The 23,908-nt window shown below is 38.8% G+C and overlaps 1 protein-coding gene across 2 annotated transcripts; it reads left to right on the top strand.

Moving 5' to 3' along the window:
• Positions 1-11,000: 11,000 nt before the first annotated feature.
• On the top strand, positions 11,001-14,976 carry LOC147325885 (sterile alpha motif domain-containing protein 3-like). 2 transcript variants are annotated; one of them, XM_086300624.1, is made up of 6 exons: positions 11,001-11,988; positions 12,458-12,545; positions 13,359-13,565; positions 13,830-14,001; positions 14,117-14,196; positions 14,301-14,976. In XM_086300624.1, the coding sequence occupies exons 1-6, from the start codon at positions 11,756-11,758 to the stop codon at positions 14,595-14,597; spliced, it is 1,077 nt and encodes a 358-aa protein (XP_086156750.1). In that variant the 5' UTR covers positions 11,001-11,755; the 3' UTR covers positions 14,598-14,976. The 2 variants fall into 2 exon arrangements, 1 of the variants encoding a protein (XP_086156750.1); XR_015130385.1 differs by lacking the exons at positions 13,359-13,565; positions 13,830-14,001; positions 14,117-14,196; positions 14,301-14,976 and adding an exon at positions 12,158-12,299 and having other exon boundaries at positions 11,850-11,988; positions 12,458-12,880.
• The last annotated feature ends 8,932 nt before the right edge of the window (positions 14,977-23,908 follow it).

Here is a 23,908-nt window from a genome sequence, read left to right as displayed (position 1 = left end):
TTAGCGGTCTGACTGAGAGATCTGGGAATGGTGACAGTTAAGATAATTAGAGCTGTGTTCACAGGCATGTGCAGGACTCGCTATGACAGTAGTTTAATTAATTGCTTGCTGAACTGTTTGTTTACACGGTTCCGTTGCCAGTAACCTTCTGACTTAACACACAATCAAAGTGCTGATTGTCAAAAAGATCAGAAAAATGGAAGCTGAAGCTGGATTCCTTCCAATCCTGCTGGAAAGGGGTCTACAAAAGCCCACGTAAGACAACAGCAACGCATGTTGGCTGCTACACATGCAGGTCTGCATGTCAGCAGTATATGAAGTATCTCATGTAAAAATGAGTTATTAATTACCATGAAATATATGAATGAACAGTTAAGGGTGAAATAGAGGAATGAAGATCGTGACTTACACTCATATTAATGTGGCTCACGAGAAGGGTTACCACTGTACTGAAATTAAGTAAACACTGCACAAGTGCTGTTGCAGTTTTTATATATATATATATATATATATATATATATATATATATATACACACAGTATATATACACAGTATATATACACAGTATATGTATATATATATATATATATAATTAGAGATATATCATAATTATATATGTAAAAATGCAGATGGTTAATAGTGGCTACTACCATTACCTCTTGGCAAAAAGGTCTGGGATTAAAATCCAAAAGCTGGCCATGGGCTTTCTGTGTGGAGTTTACATGTTCTTTCAGTGTGTGTGTGTGTGTGTGGGTGCGTCCTATCAAAAAAATGCATGTGGGTTAACTGGTGATTCTAAATTGGTTGTGAATGCTAGTGTGAATGGTTAGCACTGCAGTAGACTGGCAACCTGTCCAGGGAGTAACCCCCCCTCCTCCTGTGACAGCTGAGAGAGGATCCCATTCAACTGCTACCCTGCATTGAATAAGCAGAAGGAAATAGATGGGTGGATGGCTGGAAAATGCAAATATGTTAATAAAAAAAAACAAAACATACCCAATGGACCCGCAAAAGGTCAAGTTAGGAAAAGCGAGAACAGCCAGAGGCTGCAGCACGGTGTGGGGCTCAATTTAATTTACCACTCACGCTAACTAAGCAATCACACCACAGTTCCACTACAAATCCAGATGCAAACTTAAACTACACCGCCCCAAGTGTGCACACCGAAGAAGAGTGTGGTACAATCACCAGCACAGTATCTTTCAATGCCAAAAGACATAAAACAATCTATGTATTAAAATTACAGGATAATTAAAACGCAACTGGATAACAATTAATGACAAGTCCGCATAGTCCAGGCACCTACATGTTTTGGAACGTCTTTAAAATGAGTCTTTCTTGGGGAAACACATCAATCTTGGAGGGCCGTGTTGAGTTTTTGTTTGGGCAACAAAAAAAGTGACTGTTACACCTGATGCATGGTCGCTTGTTGCCCAAGCACCTCCCACTAGCACACCCACTAAGGAATCCCATACACTACATTAATATAGCCAAAAGAAAAACTGTGGATTGCTCAGATGTAATGAATGGATCCACTGAAAATGAATGAACGCCGATGCCAGGCAAAAAGGAAATTGAATTAACTGCACTTCTCTCACTGAGGGATTCATCATGACGGAAACTGACTTAGGGCGATGAGATGGTCAACAAAGCTTCCTGTTTTTAAAGAAGAATTGCTTTTCAAATGTTTCCATTTAGAGCATTGTCCCGCTAAAGCCTGTACAAGTGCTTGCTTACAGAACACAGCTCCCAGAGCCTGCACAGATGAATGATGTAAATCCAGCAGCAGTTATGCCTCAGCAATTCTTCTGCTATAAATTTTTTGACTTTTTAGAGGAAAACAAGGCTGTCATTTCAGTTTTGTGACAGCTGGGACCCTGTTTACAGCTGGGACCCTGTTTACTAGAAGGTTTTAAAATTTCTGTACTTTTGGGTGACAGAAGGAGACATGTGGCCTGGTCAAAACACAGAGAGCTGCACTCTAAATGATCTTTAAATATAGTAAACATACCTTGTGTGCCACAGACTGCTCCCAAACACGAGGGGGCAAATAATACCTCTAAAACACTTAAGTTGGCTTTATTAAACGTTAGATCTTTAGCTGGGAAAACATTTTTAATTAATGATTTAATCACTGATTTTATGTTTTTAACAGAAACTTGGTTGGACCAAAGTAATAGTGGAGCTGTTCTCATTGAGACGACCCTTCCTAACTACAGTTTTATCAGTGAGGCCAGGGTGAGCAGGAGAGGAGGAGGGGTTGCTGTCTTATTTAATGAATCATTTCAATGTAAGCAGCTATCTCCTGGAAGTTTTCAGTCTTTTGAATATGTGGCTTTACAGCTGAAGGCCCCATCCAAAGTTCAATTCAATTCAATTCAATTTCTTTATTGTCCCACAAGGGGAAATTAGTTTAGCAGCAGGATATAAATAAACAGAACAATACTATAAAATAATAATGACAATAATAGTGATAGAAAGTCCAAGGACAGACCTGGAGTCTTTTAGTCTTCCTCACAGGTACGCTAAAACGGCGGCCGGAAGGCAACAACTCAAACTCACTGTGAAGTGAATGGTTCAAACAATTAATAATAGAATGAGCCTTTCTAAGCACATTTCTATTGTAAATGGCCAAAAGTCCATCTTGCCAGCGCCCTGAAATTTTGCTAGCAGTTTTTACCAGAAGCCCAACCAATTCTTATTCTTCACCGTCAGGTTACCAAACCAGGCAGCGATACAAAAGGACATCACAGATTCGATAAAACTTCTATAAAACAAAGACAACATCTCAGATGAGACATTAAAAGATCTCATTTTCCTTAAAAAGAACAGTCTTTGTTGAACTTCTTTAGTAGTGGCATCAGCATGAGATTCAAAACACAGTTTATGGTCAAGTACCACACCTAGATATTTATAACTCTCAACGATCCCAATATCAGCAGTTTTAATGATAGTGGGTGATGAGCTATAAGAGGACTTCCTAAAATCAGTAATCATGTCTTTAGTTTTTGACACATTAAGTCATAGGTGTCAAACTCTGGCCCGCGGGCCAAATTTGGCCCGCAGCCTAATTACATTTGGCCCGCGAAGCCATACCAAATTACTATTAGAGCTGGCCTACTGGTATTATACAGCTAATATATATATTGTTTAGTATTAAGCATTGCTTGTTTCATATTCAGTTTTCCAGCAAAAGTTATTTGAGTCCATAAGAAAAGATTCATTCTTAAATCTGGAGCAAGATTTTTTTTCAATAAATATTAACGTTAGCCCGCGATTTTGTTCCAGTTTTGAATTTTGGCCCACTGTGTATTTGAGTTTGACACCCCTGCATTAAGTGAAAGGAAGGACTCATCACACTAATTCACAAAATCATCTACAACCTGTCCATGGCCTGACTCGTCCCCCACTAGAAGACTGACGATCACTGTGTCGTCAGCAAACTTCAGGATGTGTCTGTTCGTGAAATTGCTGCGACACTCATTCGTGTACAGAATGGACAGAAGGGGAGAGAGGCAGCAACCCTGGGGTGATCCATAGAGGAGGTGAGCACATCAGAAAATACATGATTCACCCTCACGCATTGTGACCTATTAGTCAGAAAGTCTGTCACCCAGCCGACCAGACTAGTGTCAAGCTTGAAATGATTGTAAAGCCTGTCAGCAAGTAAGAAGGGTTGAATTGTATTGAATGAAAGTCAGCAAATAATAATCTTGCATGGGTGTGGGGGGCCTCAAGATGCTTATACAAGAGATGCAGGAGTGTGACAACAGCGTCCTCCACACCTCTCCCTGCTCTATAGGCGAACTGCAAGGGGTCAAGATGGTGTTCAACATGCATTAAAATCTCCTTCTTAATTATCTTCTCAAATGACTTCATCACTAAAGAAGTTAGAGCCACAGGCCTATAATCATTCAGCACCTTAGGAGAACTGCCCTTAGCAACAGGAACAATGACAGCATGTTTCCAAATCTTAGGTACTGTCTGTAGCTCTAAAGAAAGTGAGAAGATATGGTGAAAAATCCCACTCAGCTGATCAGTACCTGTCCACAGATGTTGTCAGGTCCAGACTCTTGCTTTTAGTGTGTCTAAAAAGATTAGCTAGCCCCCTCTCATCAATACAAATTGATGGGGGAGTGATAGTCTTTTCCCTCAGTGTGCTGGTCTGCCTAGAACAGTCAAAGTTCTCAAAACGAAGGTAAAAACTGTTAAGACTGTCTGCCAGATGTTTGTCAGAGGTAAACCCCTCTAAGGTAATATTACTTTTACCTTTCGTCTGTAGCCCTGCCATTGTTTTCATACCAAGCCAAGCTCTTTTGAGGTTTTTACTGCTGAGTTCTGTCTCAATCTTACTTCTATACCTCATCTTGGCAATCTTTATTGCAGCCCTCACCTCCTTCCTCAATATTCTCATAGTGGGAACGTCTCCCTCGTTAAAAGCAATTTTCCTTTTAAGAATCAGATCCTTAATATCTTTAGACAGCCACGGTTTGTTATTAGGGAAAGTCTTAAATTCTCTGACTGGAATCACAGAGTCTTTGCTACACACCACATCAGTGAGTTCATCCAAATCAGAAGTGCTCTTTTGAAACAAGGACCAATCAGTGCAATCAAAACACCCCAGAAGGGCAACACAACTGTCTTTTGTCCAGACATTAGTCCGCTTCACACAGGCCTTCTCCCTCCTAATCACAGATCTGTAAGCAGGGAGGAGAAGAATAACATTGTGATCCGAAGAACCTAGCGCAGGTCCGGCCACAGACTTATATGCCCCCTTAATTGGTCCATAACACAAATCCAGCGTTTTGTTATGCCTTGTAGGACAAGTTAGCCACGTCTCGGTAAGTGCCATCAGACAATCCTCCCTGTATTCCCGTAGATGAAGCACATTTCCTTGTAATTCATCCGTTTTGTTCCTAAGAGATTGGACATTGGCCAGAATCATAGAAGGCAGAGGAACACGATTCTTCCTCCGAAGTTTTCTTACATGCTGACCCACGCCGCCTTTCTTTCTGCGTTTTCTCAAGCGGCGGGGCTTTCCAAAATTAGTCTTTGACCGGGCAAATAAATCCTCACCAAGAATCACATCTGTCCGAGCATTAGAAGAGTCGTACATAGACAAACAGGACCACTGTAATCCAAGTAGTTCCTTGCATGTATAAGTGATTGTCAGTGAGAGTGAATTACTCCAGGTGAATATCGCCAACAATAAAACTAAGGTGTAGAAGATCTCCATCTCGGCAAAAAAAAAAACTTCATAAAAAGTTAAAACCACGGTTAAGAACAGAGTTAAAACAAAGTTAAAAACAAAAAGAACACCAGTAAACACCTGCTGCAGGTCGCCACAAGAGCAGCGCCCCTTTGTGTTGTGTTGTGTTCTTAATGTTTACAGGCCTCCCAAATACTGCACAGACTTTTTTTAATGATCTCAGTGAACTGTTGTCTGTGATCTGTGTTGATTTCGACTGTGTAATTATTGTTGGGGATTTTAACATCCATGTGGACAACCCTCAGGACAAAGGGACTAAAGACCTGAGTAACACTCTGGGCAACGTTGGGCTGACTCAGCATGTAACAGAGGCCACACATGATAGAGGACACACTCTTGACCTACTGATCTCCAAGGGCCTGAGCATTTTGAAGGTTACTATGTCTGATGTGGGCCTGTCTGACCATTACTGTGTTTTCTTTGAAAGTAAAATTTCAGCTCACACAAATATATCAACAGCAGTGATCACAAAACGGTGTATAACTGAATACATTAGTGAGATATTTAACCAGGTCTTCCCATTAACACCTGACCTGTCCAGAGGTTCAGTCAATGAGCTCGTCAATAGCTTCAATGCTAGCATGTTAAATGTAATGGACACTATTGCTCCCATTAAGGTGAAGGTTATCTCTGGAAGGAAAAAGTCTCCATGGAGAAACTCCACACTGGTGAAAAATGAAAAAAGAGAGTGTAGGAAAGCTGAGCGCAGATGGAGAAAAACAAACCTCCAGGTTCATTATGACATCATAAAGAGAAACTTCACGATTATAATTTACAACTGAAGAGTGCAAGGAGGTCCTACTTCTCTGACATCATCACCAAAAACAGTCATAATGCTCGGGTCTTAATTTCTACAGTTGACAGGCTAACAAACCCTCCTGTGTCAGTGGCAGCTTAACTTCATTCTACCATGGCCTGCAATGACTTCGCCAAATTCTTCACAGACAAAATCCAAAAGATTAGACAAGCAATTGGTACATAAACAGCATATTCAGGATATATACTGTGTCCACTGAAAAACTGTTTAAACACCATGAAACAGTTTCCCCCTATTAACAGCAAAGACCTGGAGGACATCTTAGGTCACTGAACTCCTCCTCTGCTGTTTAGATGTCCTGCCAACAAGTTTTTTCAAAAAGGTCTCAAAGACTTTGGAGTCAGACCTGTTACAGATCGTCAACTGTTCTTTAATATCAGGTGTGTTTACAGAACCACTAAAAACTGTAATAATAAAGCTGTAATAAAACCTATACTGAAAAAGGACAATCTTGACATGACACAAATGAACAACTACAGGCCGATCTCAAATCTCCCATTTTTAAGTAAGATCATTGAAAAAGCAGTTTCTCAACAGCTCAGTTACTTCTTAAAACAGAATAACTGCTATGATGCCTTCCAGTCAGGTTTTAGACAGAACCACAGCACTGAAACCGCTCTGACCAAAGTGTTTAATGACATATGTCTGAATACAGACAGTGGAAAAATGTCAGTCTTGGTTTTGCTGGATCTCAGTGCAGCATTTGATACAGTTGACCACAACATATTACTCAAACGACTGGAGAACTGGGCAGGTCTTTCAGGAACTGTACTAAACTGGTTCAAAACATACGTAGAAAACAGGAAATACTTTGTATCAATAGGCAACTTCACATCTGAGCAGACAAGTATCACATGTGGAGTTCCCCAAGGTTCCATCTTGGGACCCCTTCTGTTTAACATTTACATGCGCCCACTGGCACAGATTATAAAGAACAACAAAATTAACTATCATAGCTATGCAGATGACACACAAATATATATCACAATGTCACCAGGAGACCGAGGCCCTGTACAGGCTCTTGGTAAATGCATTGAGGAAATTAATGACTGGCTGTGCCACAATTTTCTCCAGCTAAACAAAAACAAAACTGAGGTAATAGTCTTTGGTGCCAAAGAAAAACGATTACAGGTGACCAGAGAACTTCAATCTATACACCTAAAAACCAGGCGAGAAATTTGGGTGTAGTGATGGATGCAGACCTAAACTTGGAAAAACACATTAAGACAATAACAAAATCAGCTTCCTATCACCTCAAGAATATTTCATGGATAAAAGATCTGATGTCTCAACAGGACCTGGAAAAACTAGTCCATGCATTCATCTTTAGTAGGCTTGATTACTGTAGCATCTTTACAAGTCTACCTAAAACATCAGTCAGACAACTACAGCTCATTCAGAACTCTGCTGCTCGAGTCCTCACTAAGACCAAAAAAGTTGACCACATCAGTCCAGCTCTGAGGTCTTTACACTGGCTGCCTGTCTGTCAGAGGATAGACTTTAAAGTTCTGATGCTGGTCTATAAAGCTCTGAATGGTTTAGGACCAAAACACATCAGTGACCTCCTGAACCTTCCAGATCCCTCAGGTCATCTGGATCCGTTTTTTTTATCAGTTCCCAGAGTCAGAACCAGACATGGAGAAGCTGCATTCAGCTTTTATGCTCCTTATATCTGGAACAAACTCCCAGAAAGCCTCAGATCAGCTGAAACACTCAGTTTATTTAAATCCAGGCTGAAGACTCACCTGTTCTCAGCTGCATTTGAATAAAGCACCAAATCCACACTTTTAAGCTTAAATTTCAAAACGTACATTTTAACTACTGATTTTATCTATTGTTCTGATTTTATCTGTTTTGATTTTATATACTGTTTTGTTTGTTTGTTAATTAGTTTGTTTGTTTGTTTGTTTGAATCAATTTTAAATCATGCTTTTTATTTGTTTTTGTTTCTAATGTCTCTGTAAAGCACTTTGAATCACCTTGTTGTTGAATTGTGCTATATAAATAAACTTGCCTTGCCTTGCCTTACCTTTGTGTATGAGGCAGAAATTTGCTCCAAATTTCAGAGGAAGCCACATATGAAAGCATGAATCTTTGTAAAAGACATAAACAAGGCTAGCAAGACACAGTGTCTTGTGCCATTTCTCATTAAAAAAAAGAAAAAGAAAATAAATACATAAACTGTATATCACACTGCATATACACATAATAATGATATTACTGGCATAGACAGAAAAAACAAAAATAAACTGAATTAGTTTGATCCCCAGATGCTAGAAGTCTATCTTTTCATGTCATTTTCGCAGATTTAGAGGTCTAGTACTGTAGGAAGGAATTTTTACCTGGTGTTGTAAGGACTCACAGGAAAGGGCGGGCCTGTGGCTGCAAAGTTCATAACATATGCAAATCATGTTTATTCTGTATAAGCAGAAGCATTTTTTTAAAGAAAAGATGAAAGTGCCCATTTAATGATGCAAAAATGTGTTGCTGTGATGTTGATGCAAATGAATCCCGTGCGAATCGATGAACCATCTGGTGTCAGGTCCCCCAACAAGGTTCCTTTATTATAAATAATATTAAAATATTTTCAAAAATGCTCAATATATCTCTCAGAGTGATTTCACAAAACAGATTACGATTAATTGTGTGACCTTTAGTGTTTTCCTGTAATCGTCTTGAACTTAACTTAGTAGAAGAGCTCTTGTCCCTTTAGCAGGAAGGAAATTACATATTTAGAGAGTGCAACTAATCGAATGTGCAGCTCATTAAATTTGAGTTCAAGTCTGCTGACAGATGTTTCCACAGGAACTTTGTTCAAACACTGTTATGGCTGATACATAAGCGGCAGTTAATTAAGGCTTCATTAGAGTATTGGATTTATCACTCATACACCTTTAAAAGTTGCACGTTTTGGGTTTCTTACACAGTCAGAAATAGGGGTACGGAAGGGGTACATTACTGTGCCCCAAGGTACAAAAATGACATTAATACAGTCTAAGGACAAATATTGGACCTCGGGGTAACTATCTGTACCTTTTTTAGCGTCTGAAAGGTACATACATGTTCCTTAATTGTGAAAAGTACTTATTTGTACCCATTCTTTCAAAAGATAAAGTACAGGTTGATTAAGCTCTTTTTGATTAGAGGTTTTTTGTTTTTTATTCTTTTTGACAGTAATTTATTTGCAACTGTATTGATATAAGCATATATTTTAGTGTTTTTATTTTTTATTATTTTCATTGCTGTTGTTGTTTTTGTATTCCCTGAACCCCCCCCCCCCCCCCCCCTTATTTTTAAGCTGCTTTAAGAACAATGAATTTATTTGAAAGAAAAAAAAGTAAAAATGCATTTAAAAAAATTTTTAAGAGAGTGTTTTTTTTAAAGTATAACTATTTGGATGAATTGCAAAAAAGCACCCTTATTGAACTCGGAGTGCGAGTTGAGCCCATCCTCACAACATCAAACAAAAAGTAGAAGAAGAAACTCAACGAATAGCTGGTGGATTCTAGAATTTTCTGTAAATGCAGCAGGTGCCATTTTGTTTTATCAACGCGGGAGCCTATCCCAGCTGCCATAGGGCGAAAGGCGGGGTACACCCTGGACAGGTCGCCAGTCTGTCGCAGGGCTAACACATAGGGACAGACAACCATTCACACCTAGTGGCAATTTGGATTATCCAATTAACCTATCCCCACAAGCTGCATGTCTTTGGACGGTGGGAGGAAGCCGGAGTACCTGGAGAGAACCCACGCAAACACGGGGAGAACATGCAAACTCCACACAGAAAGACCCCGGCCTGATGGTGGAATTGAACTCAGGACCTTCTTGTTGTGAGGCAACAGTGCTAACCACTGTGCCACCGTGCTGCCCTATTTAAATATTTATTTCCCATAATAAGTTCAACAGGGTAGATGTACTTAAGGAACATGAGACTTTTTCAGATAAATAAAGGCAAATATTGCAAACTACACAAAAGGCAGCCACTAAAGCATTTAAGTTTCAAAATAGAACAAACAAAACAGACTAAATTGTCAGTTCCACTTAGAAACAAAATATTAATTCTAAAAATAAATCTTAGTTTGTTTTACAGAAGAACAGACAAAACTGACTAACTTTTGTCAATATCAAATAAACTGAGAACTAAAAGGAAATTCTCAATCTCTCCTTGTTGTATAGCTGAGCTTTTCAAACAGTTGTAACAGTTACTTTAGTCTGACAAAAGCCGAATGACGAATTAGCGCTTCCAGTCAGAGACTGAGGCTACGTCCACACGTACACGGGTATTTTTGAAAACGGAGATTTTCCGTTTTCGTTTTAAAAAATAATCCCGTCCACACATAAAGGCAGAAATAAAGGAAAACGCTGCTATGAACATGCCAAAGCAGCAGGTGGCGCTAGATTCCTAACCGTGCAGAAATATTGGCCAATCAGAAGTCTAGAAGCCTCGGTGGGAAAAAGTAAACAAAGCTGGGGCATAGAAGCAGAACCGAGTCGTATGTGTGGAGGGACAGTAACTGTGTGTATATGTAAGCATTTAAACACTGCAGAGAGTAGAATTAACAGTATTGTAGAAATTCATTTCACCGAAACAATAACGTGGCGCACAGTGTGACGCATGCACCAGTTCATTGTATTTCCAGACTTGCTTTCGGCACAATTTACAGTGCACGCTACTCTGTTTTTGTCAGACTTGAAATAGCCGAAATACCTTCACACTACGGAACTTCTATGGCTCTTCCGTTCGACAATCTCTTCGGCATTGGAACCATCATCTGTTTTCTCTTCGGTCACGCTCGGTTGATTTTTCTAGTCGGCACACTCATTTCCTCCATTACCCGCTGGCTGCTTCCCAAACAAACACACGTGCTTGGCACTTGTGCTGTACGTTACAAGTCACGCGACGTGACGCTGCGGCTGTGATTGGTTCGGCTCTGCGCTACTTAATTTGGATTGGCTGATCTTTTTTTTTTTTTTTTTAAGAGGACAAGAGCGGCGAGGTCTATCGCGATAGCTTAATTTCTCTATCGAGTAAAAGTTATATCGCGATACATATCGTTATCGTTCTATCGCCCAGCTCTAATTAATGGTTTAATAAAATCACGTTTTTACATCCATTCCAAGGCCATCAACACACATGGGCGGCTGAATATAACGTCTAAAGGAAATATCTTAACACCGCACTTGTTTAAAATATAACAAGGGTGTCGCAGCTGGGGTTTGATAGTCGCGTTTTAAGCAATGTGGGAACTTTTTCAGCATGTAATCTGAGCTTGTAATACGGTCCTGCGGGTGTTATCGCTATAAGTAATCGGTCTGAAAGAACAGACGGCAGAAACTGTCGGAAATCTGGAGAAAGGAGTCACCTTAGTAGTGAATATTAACAAATTACAGCATTCTAGTCTTTTTTTTTCTTCCAAACTTGAAAGGGCACAAAAGCATGCTCAGACTCTGCTCTCCTGTGTCCAGTAGTCCCAAACAAACATCTAAATTTAAAAATGAAAACTTTGCATATCAAGAGGATTCACTCTAAAGATTTGCTTTATTTTATTTAATTTACTGATTTTTTTAAATGAATATTTCTTTGAACTGAAAGAAGTTGTACAAAAGGTTTTAATGTGTGTGATATACGGTTTTTACCCATGTAAAAATGTGGTGATAAATATTCTTACATGGAATTTAGAGTTTGTACTACCATTTATCTTGCAGACAATGAGGTTGATGGTGACACAGTTGACTGCGGTCTTACTGAGACTATGGTTGCATACCTTTTCCAAGGATCCTTCAAAAAGCAGGTTAAATTCAACCAATTTGTGTCAAGGATGAAGGAATCTTCAGTGACGCTGACTCTACAGACTGTCTCTCCAGAAGACTGGCAACCATCTACTTCGTCAACTTCAATAAGGTATTTTCTTATTTATAATGAAGTTAGTATGTCTGAAACATACATGTTGGCCGTTATGCACTTTTAGGATTTAGTTAATATGATCATTGTTTCTACCATATGTATTGTTACTGTAGTGTTTTATACTTCAATTCATGCAATAAAAACAAACGCTTAACTGTTTTCACAGCAATGAAAATACTTTGAGACTACCAGCCTCTTTTGAAATTCCAAGATTTCCCAAAAATCTCCAACTAAAACTGCCATAAAAATCCAAGGGACAGACACACAATAATCAGAGTTCTATATGAAGCTGTGGCACAGTATACTATGTAAGTTAATCAGGGTAATGTTAGCTTGTTGCTTTAGAAAAAGCTGAATCTGTCATATTGAAAATAAACGCTACATTACTAAGAAACAATAACTGACACTTGATAAAGTTTGTTTGTCAGCAGTTGCTCTAACACTTATGTTTCTTCTGATATTACAGGTATCCCACAAATTCTGAATATGTGCAAGCTGTGAAGACGCTGGTAATGAAGTATCCTTTCCTCAAGGATCATGAGGGAAATGGTTATGTAAGTTAAATTTAAAATTTGCATAAGGTTCCTTCAAGATTACAAAGTAAAAGTGAAGCTTTTTTCAATCTTGTTTTGTTAGTAAGACAATCTGTAGCCTTTCAGTAGGTTTGTATGAAGTATGTTTACTGATTCTTTGTTGGGTGTATTTTGTGTAGATTGTTTTTACAGTAACTTATGTTTCTGTTCAACAAGCACACATGGCATATGTCTTTGAGACGTAAATTCAAATCAGAGCGGGCACCACTAGTCGACAGTGAGGCAGTGAGGCGTTGTAAGGAGAAGTTTGGTTCTACGAGGAGAGGGCAGCCTAATAAATGTCAATGAACAAGTCAGAGAAATGTTTGTCAGGTTGGTGTGAGGGACATCTTGAGCTATAAAATGTTCTTGCCTCTGTTATTACATCTAAAACTAAGGATTAGGGATGCAACTGTACCCCTTTTTTTTCAAACCGAAACAATACCAATACTTGGATTAGAGCACTTGCTAATACAAAGTACCAATGCTAATACTTCTACCTCACAAAATATTATTAATTAGAAGGTGCTAAAAGAGGGTGAACTAGATTTTAAAAAAAACAAAATTTTTTAAATATGACTCCAAAACTAAAATTTCAAGTTAACAATTAAGATTTTATGTGAAATTATTTCAGAGTTTCCATATTTTAAATATTGGTTCATGGTATCGGTTAACTTTAACCGATACGAGTTCTTTGTGATGCACAGATCGTGTCAGCTCTAATTGTATATTTAGTCTTATGTTGGGTTTCTAATCTGTTTTGACTTTCTCTTCTCACTCTTGCTTTCTTTCAAGGGACCATGCGTCCAAGGAGAGGATTTATTATCCATAGACGCCCACTTAAAGGTCTTACAGTGCCAATATCAGAAGATGCAACCAGATACCATGGTGGTTCATAACCGTGTGCAGCAAACGTTTGCTTGGCGGCAGAAAGAAATTGCAAATGGTATGCCTGTGGAGGATGTGTTGAAGAAGTACCCCTTCTTAGGGATGCCTACTGGTGTAAGTCAGAAAGCTGAATTGAACTTGGAAATAGCTGTCACATTTAACATGTTTATAGTAGTAAATTTTATTTGCCCTTGACCTTGTTTTCTTCATCTGTCCCTCTTTCCTTTTTTTGTATGTTCATGTAACTTCTTACAGTATTGTTGTTAAATTCTATAAAAAAAATAATTATGCAGCACCATACATAATTAATATCAACTTTAGATTATTTCATTTTCATACACTGTTATTTTGTACTGAAAATGAATTTTTTACTTGTAGCTGTGCAACGAACTCGGGTGGATCCAACCAACAACGGGTAATGTAAGCCAGCGATTTCGTGAAGGGCTCTCATGTGTTGCGGCAAAGGTGATTGACCTTACACAAGGGAAAACCCCACTCTACCAGCTCTACCTTGATGCAAGAGAGGAGGCTCTCACTGATGACCTACTGGGTATTTGCTTTTTTTTTTTTAACTTCAAGGCTTCCATTTTATATAATTTTTATAGGTAACTGGAAATGCCAGATAAAATGCATGGGTGATCTTGTGTTTTGTTGTTTTTTGGCAGATCTTGACACAAGGGCTGCACTTTTATTCCTGCCATACGTCTTCAAGGAGAAACTGGATCTCTTTGTCATACTTGGAGAGGTGTGTGTATTAAAATATTTAGTCTATATAAAAGGAAAACAAATGTATCTTTTGTTAAGAGACTAATATATTGCTTTCCTCTACCTTCTTTTTTGACTTCAAAGGTTCATCCTAAAACCCCCTATCCAACTGTTCAGCTACTTCATGAAGACTGGAAACCAGTGTTCTCCAGAAGCGCTCCAAACATTGTGAAGTTGGATGGCAGTGAAGTGTGCAGAAGCTCGTGTATTTTTGAAGGAATCATCTCTTCTTTCTGCTTGTATTTTGTCTTCAACCTTGCTTATCCAAAACATCTGAAGAACACCCTGATTTTTCTCCAAAAGTACATTGTGAAAATAGATGAGGGTGAGGACCGGCCTCTGCCAATCACAGTCACCAGACAAATAAATCTTCTGTATTGACCACCATGCCTCAGCCATATCAGTGCTCCAAATGTGGCAGAAGAACCTTTAGTTTGACAAAGCTTATGCAGCACATAGGACTTATTCATTCCCATGATGCCAATTTTGATATAACCTGTGGACTCAGTGACTGCTGTTCTTCCTTCAAAAAATATGAATCTTTCAGACGACATGTGTATAGGAAACACAGAGAACAGGTGTTGTGTTAATATTGACACAATGTGGGTCTTTTGTGGAAAAATTCTCATTCCTCTGTTATATGACAACCATTTTCATTCATACAGTGTTAGAGTTGATAGTGAATGGACGTTGCTAAAACCTGGACAGGAAATTGATGTTGCAGCTTATGACACATACTCTGTTGATAACAGTTTGTATGTAACAGTTAAAGTACAGGTTTGACGTGTAAAAGGTACAAATTACAAGGGTACAATCAGTACCCACAGTTTAGGGTACAGAACGGTACCTTAGAGGGTACCACCCCAGTGACAAGCCATTGTACCCCTATAGGTACATTTCTGTACTTTAATTTCTGAGTGTGTAGTTTTGAAAAGTCTCTTTTGCTGGAGTCAGTCCAACCACATGATTACTTTTTTCTTCATTTGAAAAAAGCTCCAATGGAGCATTTAAGCCCTGACTTTCTTGGAAACAGCTGCAGAGCTGAATCCAAATTTTATTAAAGCAGCTATATCAATATTTTTATATAGCAAGAGACCCACTCAGTGTTGTCAGTGACAAACCGACAGACCATCATTATCTGAGTCTGCTGCTCCCTCCTGCAACGAACTTTCACAATTCAGCTCATTGTTCAGATGTCTGGCCCACAACTTTACTGTAATGGTCTCCCACCAGCGATACAGTGCATCGTTTACAGCCTCTGCTTTTCTAAACACACAGAACATAAAGCACCTAAAGGGCAAGACATTTTCTCTCAGGAATTATAGACTGCAAGCAGTGTTCACACAATTTGGAAACACAAAAGGGACAAAACAATGCCAATGCATTTATTTTGACCTCAAGTGACTATAATGAGGTTGCAGTTTGTAATCCTACACCTACGCGGCCGAAATTAGTTGTTACAGGTTTATTAAGAAATTATAAACATTAATAAATTAGTATTGCTTGCGTGTTGTTAATGTTAACTTAGGTTTTAGCTGCAAGTTTTGTTGCTTAAATGTAGGAAAGTTGTGACCCACCGGCAGCCCATGGATGGGCTTTCCTTGCAGCTTCAGTCAAAGATTGAATGGCCCTCCAGCAGCTCCTGTAATGTTCAACTTTGCAAAATGAGCATCCTGCAAAGCTTCTGCATCCTCCTTCTCTTGGCTCACAGAAAGTCCTCCTGTCCCTGTTCCTACACTTTTCCTGCAGGTCTTGGTACCTTGTGCGTTTTCTTCTCAAGGTATTGTTTGAAATACTCTTTCCAAGGCACCGTGAGTTCCATTGTGATCAAATGTTTTGAAACTTCAGAGGTAATTATCAAGTATGGTCTGACTGAAGTTTTAACAGTGAGCTCTGGGAACTGCTTTTCACGATATACTTCCAACTGCCAGTCCAAGGCTGTGTGAAATGGCCTATATTTGTTTGTTGGTTTCTCTGAGGCTTTGACAGTTGATATTGTCTTCTTTGAATCATGATGCTGTTTGCTGCTATTAATAGATAAGTCTAGCCACTGCCATAAGAACCTGGTCATGGCGCCACAGTGGCTGTCTGCCAACGTAGACATTGTCAAGCCCACCTGATGAAGTTCAAACTGAGCATCAAAATGGGGAAGGAAAAACAATTTAAGTGACTTTGAATGCTGTTGGTACCACACAGGTTTACGTTCAGTATTTCACAGCATTTCAGAAACTCTGGGAGAAAATACCTTGTTGATGCCAGATGTCAGATTAGAGTGACCAAATCAATTCAAGTCAGATTTATTTAATGATCCCCAAATTACAATAGCAGTCATCTCAAGGTTCTTTATATTGCAATTAGGGCTGGGCCATATTATAACGTTCACGGTAATACCGGTATAATGTTAAGCAACGATAGGAAAATGAAATATCGGGATGAGTAAAACGCGCATGCGCAGTGCCTTTGTTTTCGTACGCACATGGCCGATTGTTGAGTGAAACAGATGAACCAGAATTGGTTTGTAAAAATGGTGCAACTTCAGTGATGTGGAACTGCTTTGGTGTTTGTCCGTCAGATACACGACAAAGCACATTTTTTTGCAGAACATGCAAGCGGCCGTCGGACTAAGATGCCCTTAAATCTGGGAGTAATCTGGGTCCTAAACTCCGTAAGCTTCAGGTCAAACGAACACTGCAGCATCACTGAGACTTAAAAACTGTCTAAATTCTTTCATCTTTAATAAAACGATCAGCATTGCTGCTTTACCAGGTGTAACTATGAAGTTTAACTTCCAGGCATCCATGAAAACAAAATGTATGTTGGAAGTGATAGCAGAGCTGTACGTTAGATTTTTTTCAGAACTCTCTCAGTCAGAACATGAGAGTTCTGAAAAAAATCTAACGTACAGCTCTGCTATCACTTCCAACATAAATGAAGACAGGAAACTAAACAGCAGTGACGTTTGTAGGGTTACTGAAGTTGGGCTAGCTGGTATATAATGATGTGCTACGTGATCGCTAGCGGCACAGCTATGTTAGCATAACATAAACAGTGAAGCTGGAGGACGAACACTAACACTTTTCCACTTATAAAAGTTAACGTGAAGGTTCCTCATGGTTAGAGACAAATGCAATCGCATGGCAGGGTGCTGTAAACGGACCAAACTTCAGTCAGGAGAACAACTGAGATAATCCATCCACAATACGAGGTTAGTCATTAATATACTGCAACAACATGGGAATAGAGCAGCTGCCAGAGAATTCAACATTAATGAATCAATGGTACAGAAGTGGAGGAAGCAAGAAGAATGAGTTTAATAAAGTTTGATTTATCTGACTGCTTTGTTTCGCTTAATGTGCCTTATAATCCCGTGCATTTTATGGTCCGAAAAATGCGTACTGCACACTGCAGTTTAATGTTGCAAAGCACCTCTTTTTAACTTCAGTGGATATTATACATGGTTATGCTCAGGATATGTCAGCCCATTTCTACTGGAAATGCCTTTTGGTTAAACTTTCAGCAAGGAATTTGCATTTGCACTGTTACATTTTTATAAAGCTTTAATGTACATAAAAACCAGCTTCTTGTTGGTAGAACCTGGGACCATTTCGTGGCCTTTCCGTTTTTTAATTCCACGCCATTTCCACTGTGTTTAATGGAGTATAGCCAAATTTTCAAACATGTATTTTTTTCCCATTTTATTTTAAAATTTCAGTCTGAGTTTTTTAAATGAGCTTAAATGGCTGAATAAAAGGCATACATCCACTATCGAACCTCGTGGCCGATTTGTGCCCCATTGAAACCCATTATAAACGCTATTTTTCACTGTACAATTATTACCATTAACGTCGTGGCGATGGCTTAACTTTCACTTTCATTCTGGACTCAGGGCCTTAGAATTGTAATTTTTTATTTGGCCACCGGGTGGCGCCCTTGTTCCACATGTGACGCCTGCTGGAACATACACACCTTCTCCAGCGGCCTGCTCGAGACAGATACCCGGAAAAGGCAGACTAATTTCCTGCGTGCAGCAGCAGCTTGGCCCGCTGCTCGTTCCGGACCATTTTCTGCCCTTAGGATCGTTTGAGGGTGCATTAATTTTTTTTAATCAACAGGAAATGACGTATTTGTTTTCACGTGGTAGCGGAAGTGTGTGCTGCAGACACGGGAACCGAACCATATGCTCCGGCGCTGCGCGAAACACACCCGCGGCAGAGGCACTCCTCCCCGGGGGAGCAGGAGCAGCAGCGCCGCCTGGGGACATTTTCGGCTTCTGCAAAAAAAATTAAAAACGGATCGAAATTAATGTTGGTGCCAATCTTTTGTCCATCTAAAGGCCTAATTATAATAACAATAAAATATTACTTCAAATGTTTTTTTTGGAAAATATTTTATGTTTTATGTTTTTGGGGCAAAAAAAGCAGTGCGCTCATGTGACGAAACCGGGATATAAAGGGTTAAAATCCGCGAAATGTAATTAAAACTTGACATGAATATTTCAAGGAGAAGTAGGTCTAAAAGATTGGCTAATTTAAAGTGGAATAAAATATTAATATATAAATTTTTTATAGCACTTTTTGGGCGTGGTCGACAGTGTGCATTTTATGAAATGCGCTCCTGGAAAAAAAATAAAAGGCGATCGAAATGACTGTTGGTGCCAATCTTTAGTCCATCTAAAGGCCTAATTATAATAACAAACAAATATTACTTCAAATGTTTTTTTTGGAAAATATTTAGTTTTTTTGTTTTTTGGGGCTAAAAAAACAGGGCGCTCATGTAATAAAACTGGGATTTAAAGGGTTAAAACAATGAAAATATAATTAAAACTTGACATGGATATTTTAAGCAGAAGTAGTTTTAAAAGATTGACTAATTTAAAGTAGAAAAAAATATTGATATATAACATTTTTAGAGCACTTTTGGGGCGGGACCATTTTTGGTCCCGAGGTTCACGAAAGGATGGGATTTTGAGGTTCTACCAAAGGTTAAGTGAAAATAAATAATAGGTTGTCTTTTTGCGCTAGTAATGTTGTCGAGTTGTATTTTGTCTCGCATCAATTATATCGTCAGTTATATCGTTATCGCAAATTTTCAAATATATATCGTGATAAATATTTTTGGCCATATCGCCCTGCTCTAATTGCAATGTAACACTCTACAATAATATGGACACTAACCCCAACAATCAGACAACCCCATATGACCAATCCCTTGGTGAAAGTGGGAAGGAAAACAGGAAGAATCTGGAAACTCACCAGCCACTCTATTAGGGACTCTTTAGCACTGTCAAACCCAGTGCTAAAGAGTCCCTAATAGAGTGGCTGGTGAGTTTCCAGATTGTTGGATTTTGAACATACCTGCATGTGTGATGAGGTTTATATAGAGACATTTAAAATGTGTGTTTTATTTTATTTTATACAAATGAAAAAGAAACAGCCCTTAAAGAATCATAATCTATATATTTTCTAAAGTATCTCTCTACAATGTGTGACTGCAAAATGAGAAAAAGAGACCTATAGAAACATTTTAAAAGGAATTTAAAATATAAGTACAAGGGGACATATGTACTTCAGAAGAACTGAGAACAAGTGTGAAACTCACAGGAGGAAAACTAAGGGCTTTGCTGACACCCAGCTCATGTCGGTTCTGATGTGAAGTGACTCATATGATTGCTGAGGTCATCATCATTGATCTTACAGAAGGTGAAGTATCACAGCACTCGTGACTTGTTATGTTCTCAGTTGATGGGGTCTCAAAACACCTTTATCTGACTCATAAGACGCACAGACTCTGTGTTCACTTCATCAGGATAAAAATCACTTCAAATGCTGCATCACACCCTGATGTAAACAACCCGCACAGTTTGTGAGGGACATGTGGAAGAATACTGGTGTAGTAAAGAAGAAAATATTAAATGAGAGGTTTATTTCTTTTATTTGAAGGATTTTATCACCACATTTTCTTTCTTTGCCTTCCATGGAATCTGCTCAATGTTAAAGGGGCGATGCACTTTTTTAAGACATGATCGTACTGTGGCTCTTGAAGGAGCTCTCATAGCTTCGACAAAATAACCATAATGATCTCTTCAGGGTAGCTCAGCTTCAGCTGGTGACTTAAAGCAACGGTGATCAATAATTTCATTCTGACAATGGAGCACATGCCTACTTGGATGAGAAAGGGTTCACTCAAAGTGATTTTTTCATCCCTCTCATCAAACTTATGCCTTTTTGGCAATAGGAGGCAGCTGTTTGAGGTTTTAAAAAGGGGGGGAGAGAAAAGGGTTTAAAAAGCTGTTTCTTGCCCATCACCAAATGACAGATAAACGACAGCTGGTGAATGTAGAATAATCATAGCAGGGGCTTAAATCACAGCAGCAGCAGCTAGCTGCGGCACCACTGGCTCCCTCCAGAAGCCAGAGCATTACAGAGGCGAGTGCTGCTGTTTTGGGGTGACGCCTCAACCTAATGTAGCTGTTTGGCACCGCCAGGGGTTGATGCCACTTCTTACCATAGTTGTTGCTGCTTAATTTTGTAGACTATATCTAAATTATATTAATTTTTACCATCTGTGGTATGGCATGGAAAGCTTTTTGTATGGACCCTTAGACTGCTACAGTACTTCAGTCTTCTCTCTGCCCTTTCAAAATAGGCAGCATTATCTTTGAATTTTCTCTGAAACCATTAATTTTTATGAACATACTGATTAATAGGACTGTAAAATACCATACAGTACTGTATGATTTAGTTATTGTGCCTCCCAGCAACAGATGTGTTCAACTAATTAGCAAGTATAATAAATGTGAAATGCCTAATAAACATCTGGTTTTCAACTCAATTAATGCCAGAAAGTATCATACTAAGTGAAACATGTAAAGATCATAATTAATATACAACTTCCTTACTTACTATCAAAACACAGTTTTTAGGGAGGCTAATGATGCAAAACCTACTCATGGCTGCAGTTCTAGGACTTGTATAATAAATAATGATGCAGAGTAAAACATTAATCTGTGCTTTAACTTGTCCAAATAAAGGACCACAAGTCGCTCTAAGTTTCAGCTGGTCCCGCAGAGACATGGGTGCTGTGTTGATGATATTTTAGTTCCTTCCAGGACCAGAGTTGAACATTATTGTTCTCATTGTTAGAGCAGTATTTGCAATTAGGCAACATTAAACCATTTTGAATTCTGGATAGACATGGGAACACAAAGTTAATGAAAATTAAAGTGAACACAGATTTATAACATTGAGAGAAGCTAAATTAAAGCCTTTAATTATGCTATAATTTAAAAAAAAAAAAGAAAGAAAAGTTTTTTGGCGATGATTTTTAGCACTCATTAAAAAATCCCAACAAATGTTCCTGCTTCTGATTAAAAAGGCTCATATTAAAGATTTTGTGTCCAAATATGCAGAAGATAAGTAGCCAGTTGGTTATTAGGTACACGTGTTGAAGTCATCCCATCACATTTCAGCAGCTCAGTGCATTTAGGCATGTAGACGTCATCAAGACCACCTGCTAAAGTTCAAACTGAGCATCAGAATGGGAAAGGTGATAAGTTGTTTTTGTCAGATGGATTGCTGATGTACTGGGATTTCCACGCCACTGTTTGTATCATGGATGTAAAGATACATTTTTAAGACAGTTTGGGCCATAAATCAAAAATGCTGAATGTGAGAGACCTCCATATTTAGTCAGAATGTTAGCATGTAGTTGTACAAATATCAGATTATTGCCTGATACAAAATAGATCCAATATAGAGTTCAAGCCTATCCCCACTGTCATAGGATGAAAGGAGGGTTACATTATGGACAGGTCACCAGTCTATTGCAGTGCAAAATCAAACCCATGAGCCTGAAATCCAATTTAAGGCCAAGACCATAAGCAGCACGACAGAAAGTATAGAACAAAAGGATATGACATACGCAACAAAGCAGAGCAGGAATATGTCTGTGTAGGTTCTCAGTCATCCAGGTCATGGTAATCTAAGGAGCTTGGAAAGAAACTGGATGACTGGATTTAAGTTTCTTGAGGATGTTTCACCTCTCATCTGAGACGCTTCTTCAGTTCTAAGACCAATGGTGGAGAGTCAGGTGTATTTAAGTGGGAGTTAAGAGGGTTGTTGACCCACCATTGATCATGTGCCTTATCACATGAGCCAAGGTGTGAAAAAGGGTGTGGGTCATTAGTCATCAGTAAACAAACAAAAGACAGTGAAGCACAAAGGGCACAAGTACATGAACGTGACATTAACCCTCTCCAGGCAGACGTTGCAGATTTGCAACAGTTAAGAACTAACAACATGATTACCCCACATACATATTTTATGAGTTGTTTTTTTTTACTCAGAAGTACCACTGCAGGACTTGGTTGTGCATTAGCAACAAAAAACTTAATTTGGGCCTGAGTGTGTTAAGAGCGCAGACAGCGAGGCCCCAACGAGGCTGGAATAACAAAATGAATAGAAACCAGAAATCAATTTCACAAGAACAAAGACTCAGAATCACAAAAAATAAAACTAGCACTACAGTGGCAAGTAAATCAAAATACGAATGAGAACTGAACCAAAGAACTGAAGCGTAACATGACTGGAATAATAATGAAATCAAAGCAGGAATCCAAGACGTCAATCCAAATAATACCCTGGGAATTTTTTTAACAAGCAGATTGAATCTTTTATCTTTATCTTTATATATTTACTATTTAATTAACAGGGAACACACATAGTTGGTTTTCTTAAGTGGTGTTATACAGCACAAGTCTACAATCCAAGGATCCGAGGCTTAAAAGAAAAATAAGGAGAAAATTGTAGCTACTTGGCTGTCTGTGCGTTTGACTTTCTGGATAACACAGAGAGATCATTGTGACGGGTATCTGAAGCTTTCAGTAAAAACAACGAACAACAAAACACAAAAATCAGTGTAGGACAAAAGAACGTGTATGCAAATGTATAATGGCTTTCATGTGCCTTAGATTTGGTGCAGTCTCTAAAAAGATCTGTGTGGATTTGTCGGATTTTGAACAAATCTCCTTCATATTCTGGTTGTCTGGAAAAACCTAATATTTGATGTGTTAAATTCCAGTTCATTGCACCTGCAGCTACGTGTGCAAATAACACATTTGTTTTCAATGCATTCAACCACAACAACAGCTTAAGTCTTCCCCTGTGACTTTGCCAGAATTTAGTCCATATTAATGCTTGTGTGACTGTGTTTGTGACTGTGTGTGTGTGTGTGTGTGTGTGTGTGTGTGTGTGTGTGTGTGTGTGTGTGTGTGTGTGTGTGTGTGTGTGTATTATCAGAACTTTGGTGGTCCTCAGTCAGTCACGAGCAGAGCAGCTGTACATCAGTTTTCGTTTTATTCCCTGAAGGAAATGACCTTAATTAATTAAGATTTTCTGCATTGCCCATCTACTGCACTCACAGCCTTCACAATGGACCACCTAGAAAATGACTGTGCACTAAATTATCATCTGACTTATAAGAAGTAAATGTGAATAAATATTTTTAGCAATTTGCATTTTTTATGCACTCAGTATTGACAATCAGGCTGAAGATGATGTGAAATGTCCATTATTTTGCAAATGAGGATCAGATTTGATCCACAGACATGAACTTATTTACATAGAAACTGATTTGTGTTATGCAAATTTCTTCCTAATCTCTCAGCGATTGAACACGGTGAGCATTTTGTTTGT

This window comes from Aulonocara sp. 'chitande type north' Nkhata Bay, linkage group LG7, assembly GCF_057382095.1.
Source record: "Aulonocara sp. 'chitande type north' Nkhata Bay isolate Kocher_YH1m ecotype deep benthic linkage group LG7, A_spYH_male_GT1.1, whole genome shotgun sequence".
Classification (NCBI taxonomy): domain Eukaryota; kingdom Metazoa; phylum Chordata; class Actinopteri; order Cichliformes; family Cichlidae; genus Aulonocara; species Aulonocara sp. 'chitande type north' Nkhata Bay.
The sequence above is the reverse complement of the archived record's forward strand: the minus strand, read 5'-3'. Positions and strand labels throughout refer to the sequence as shown.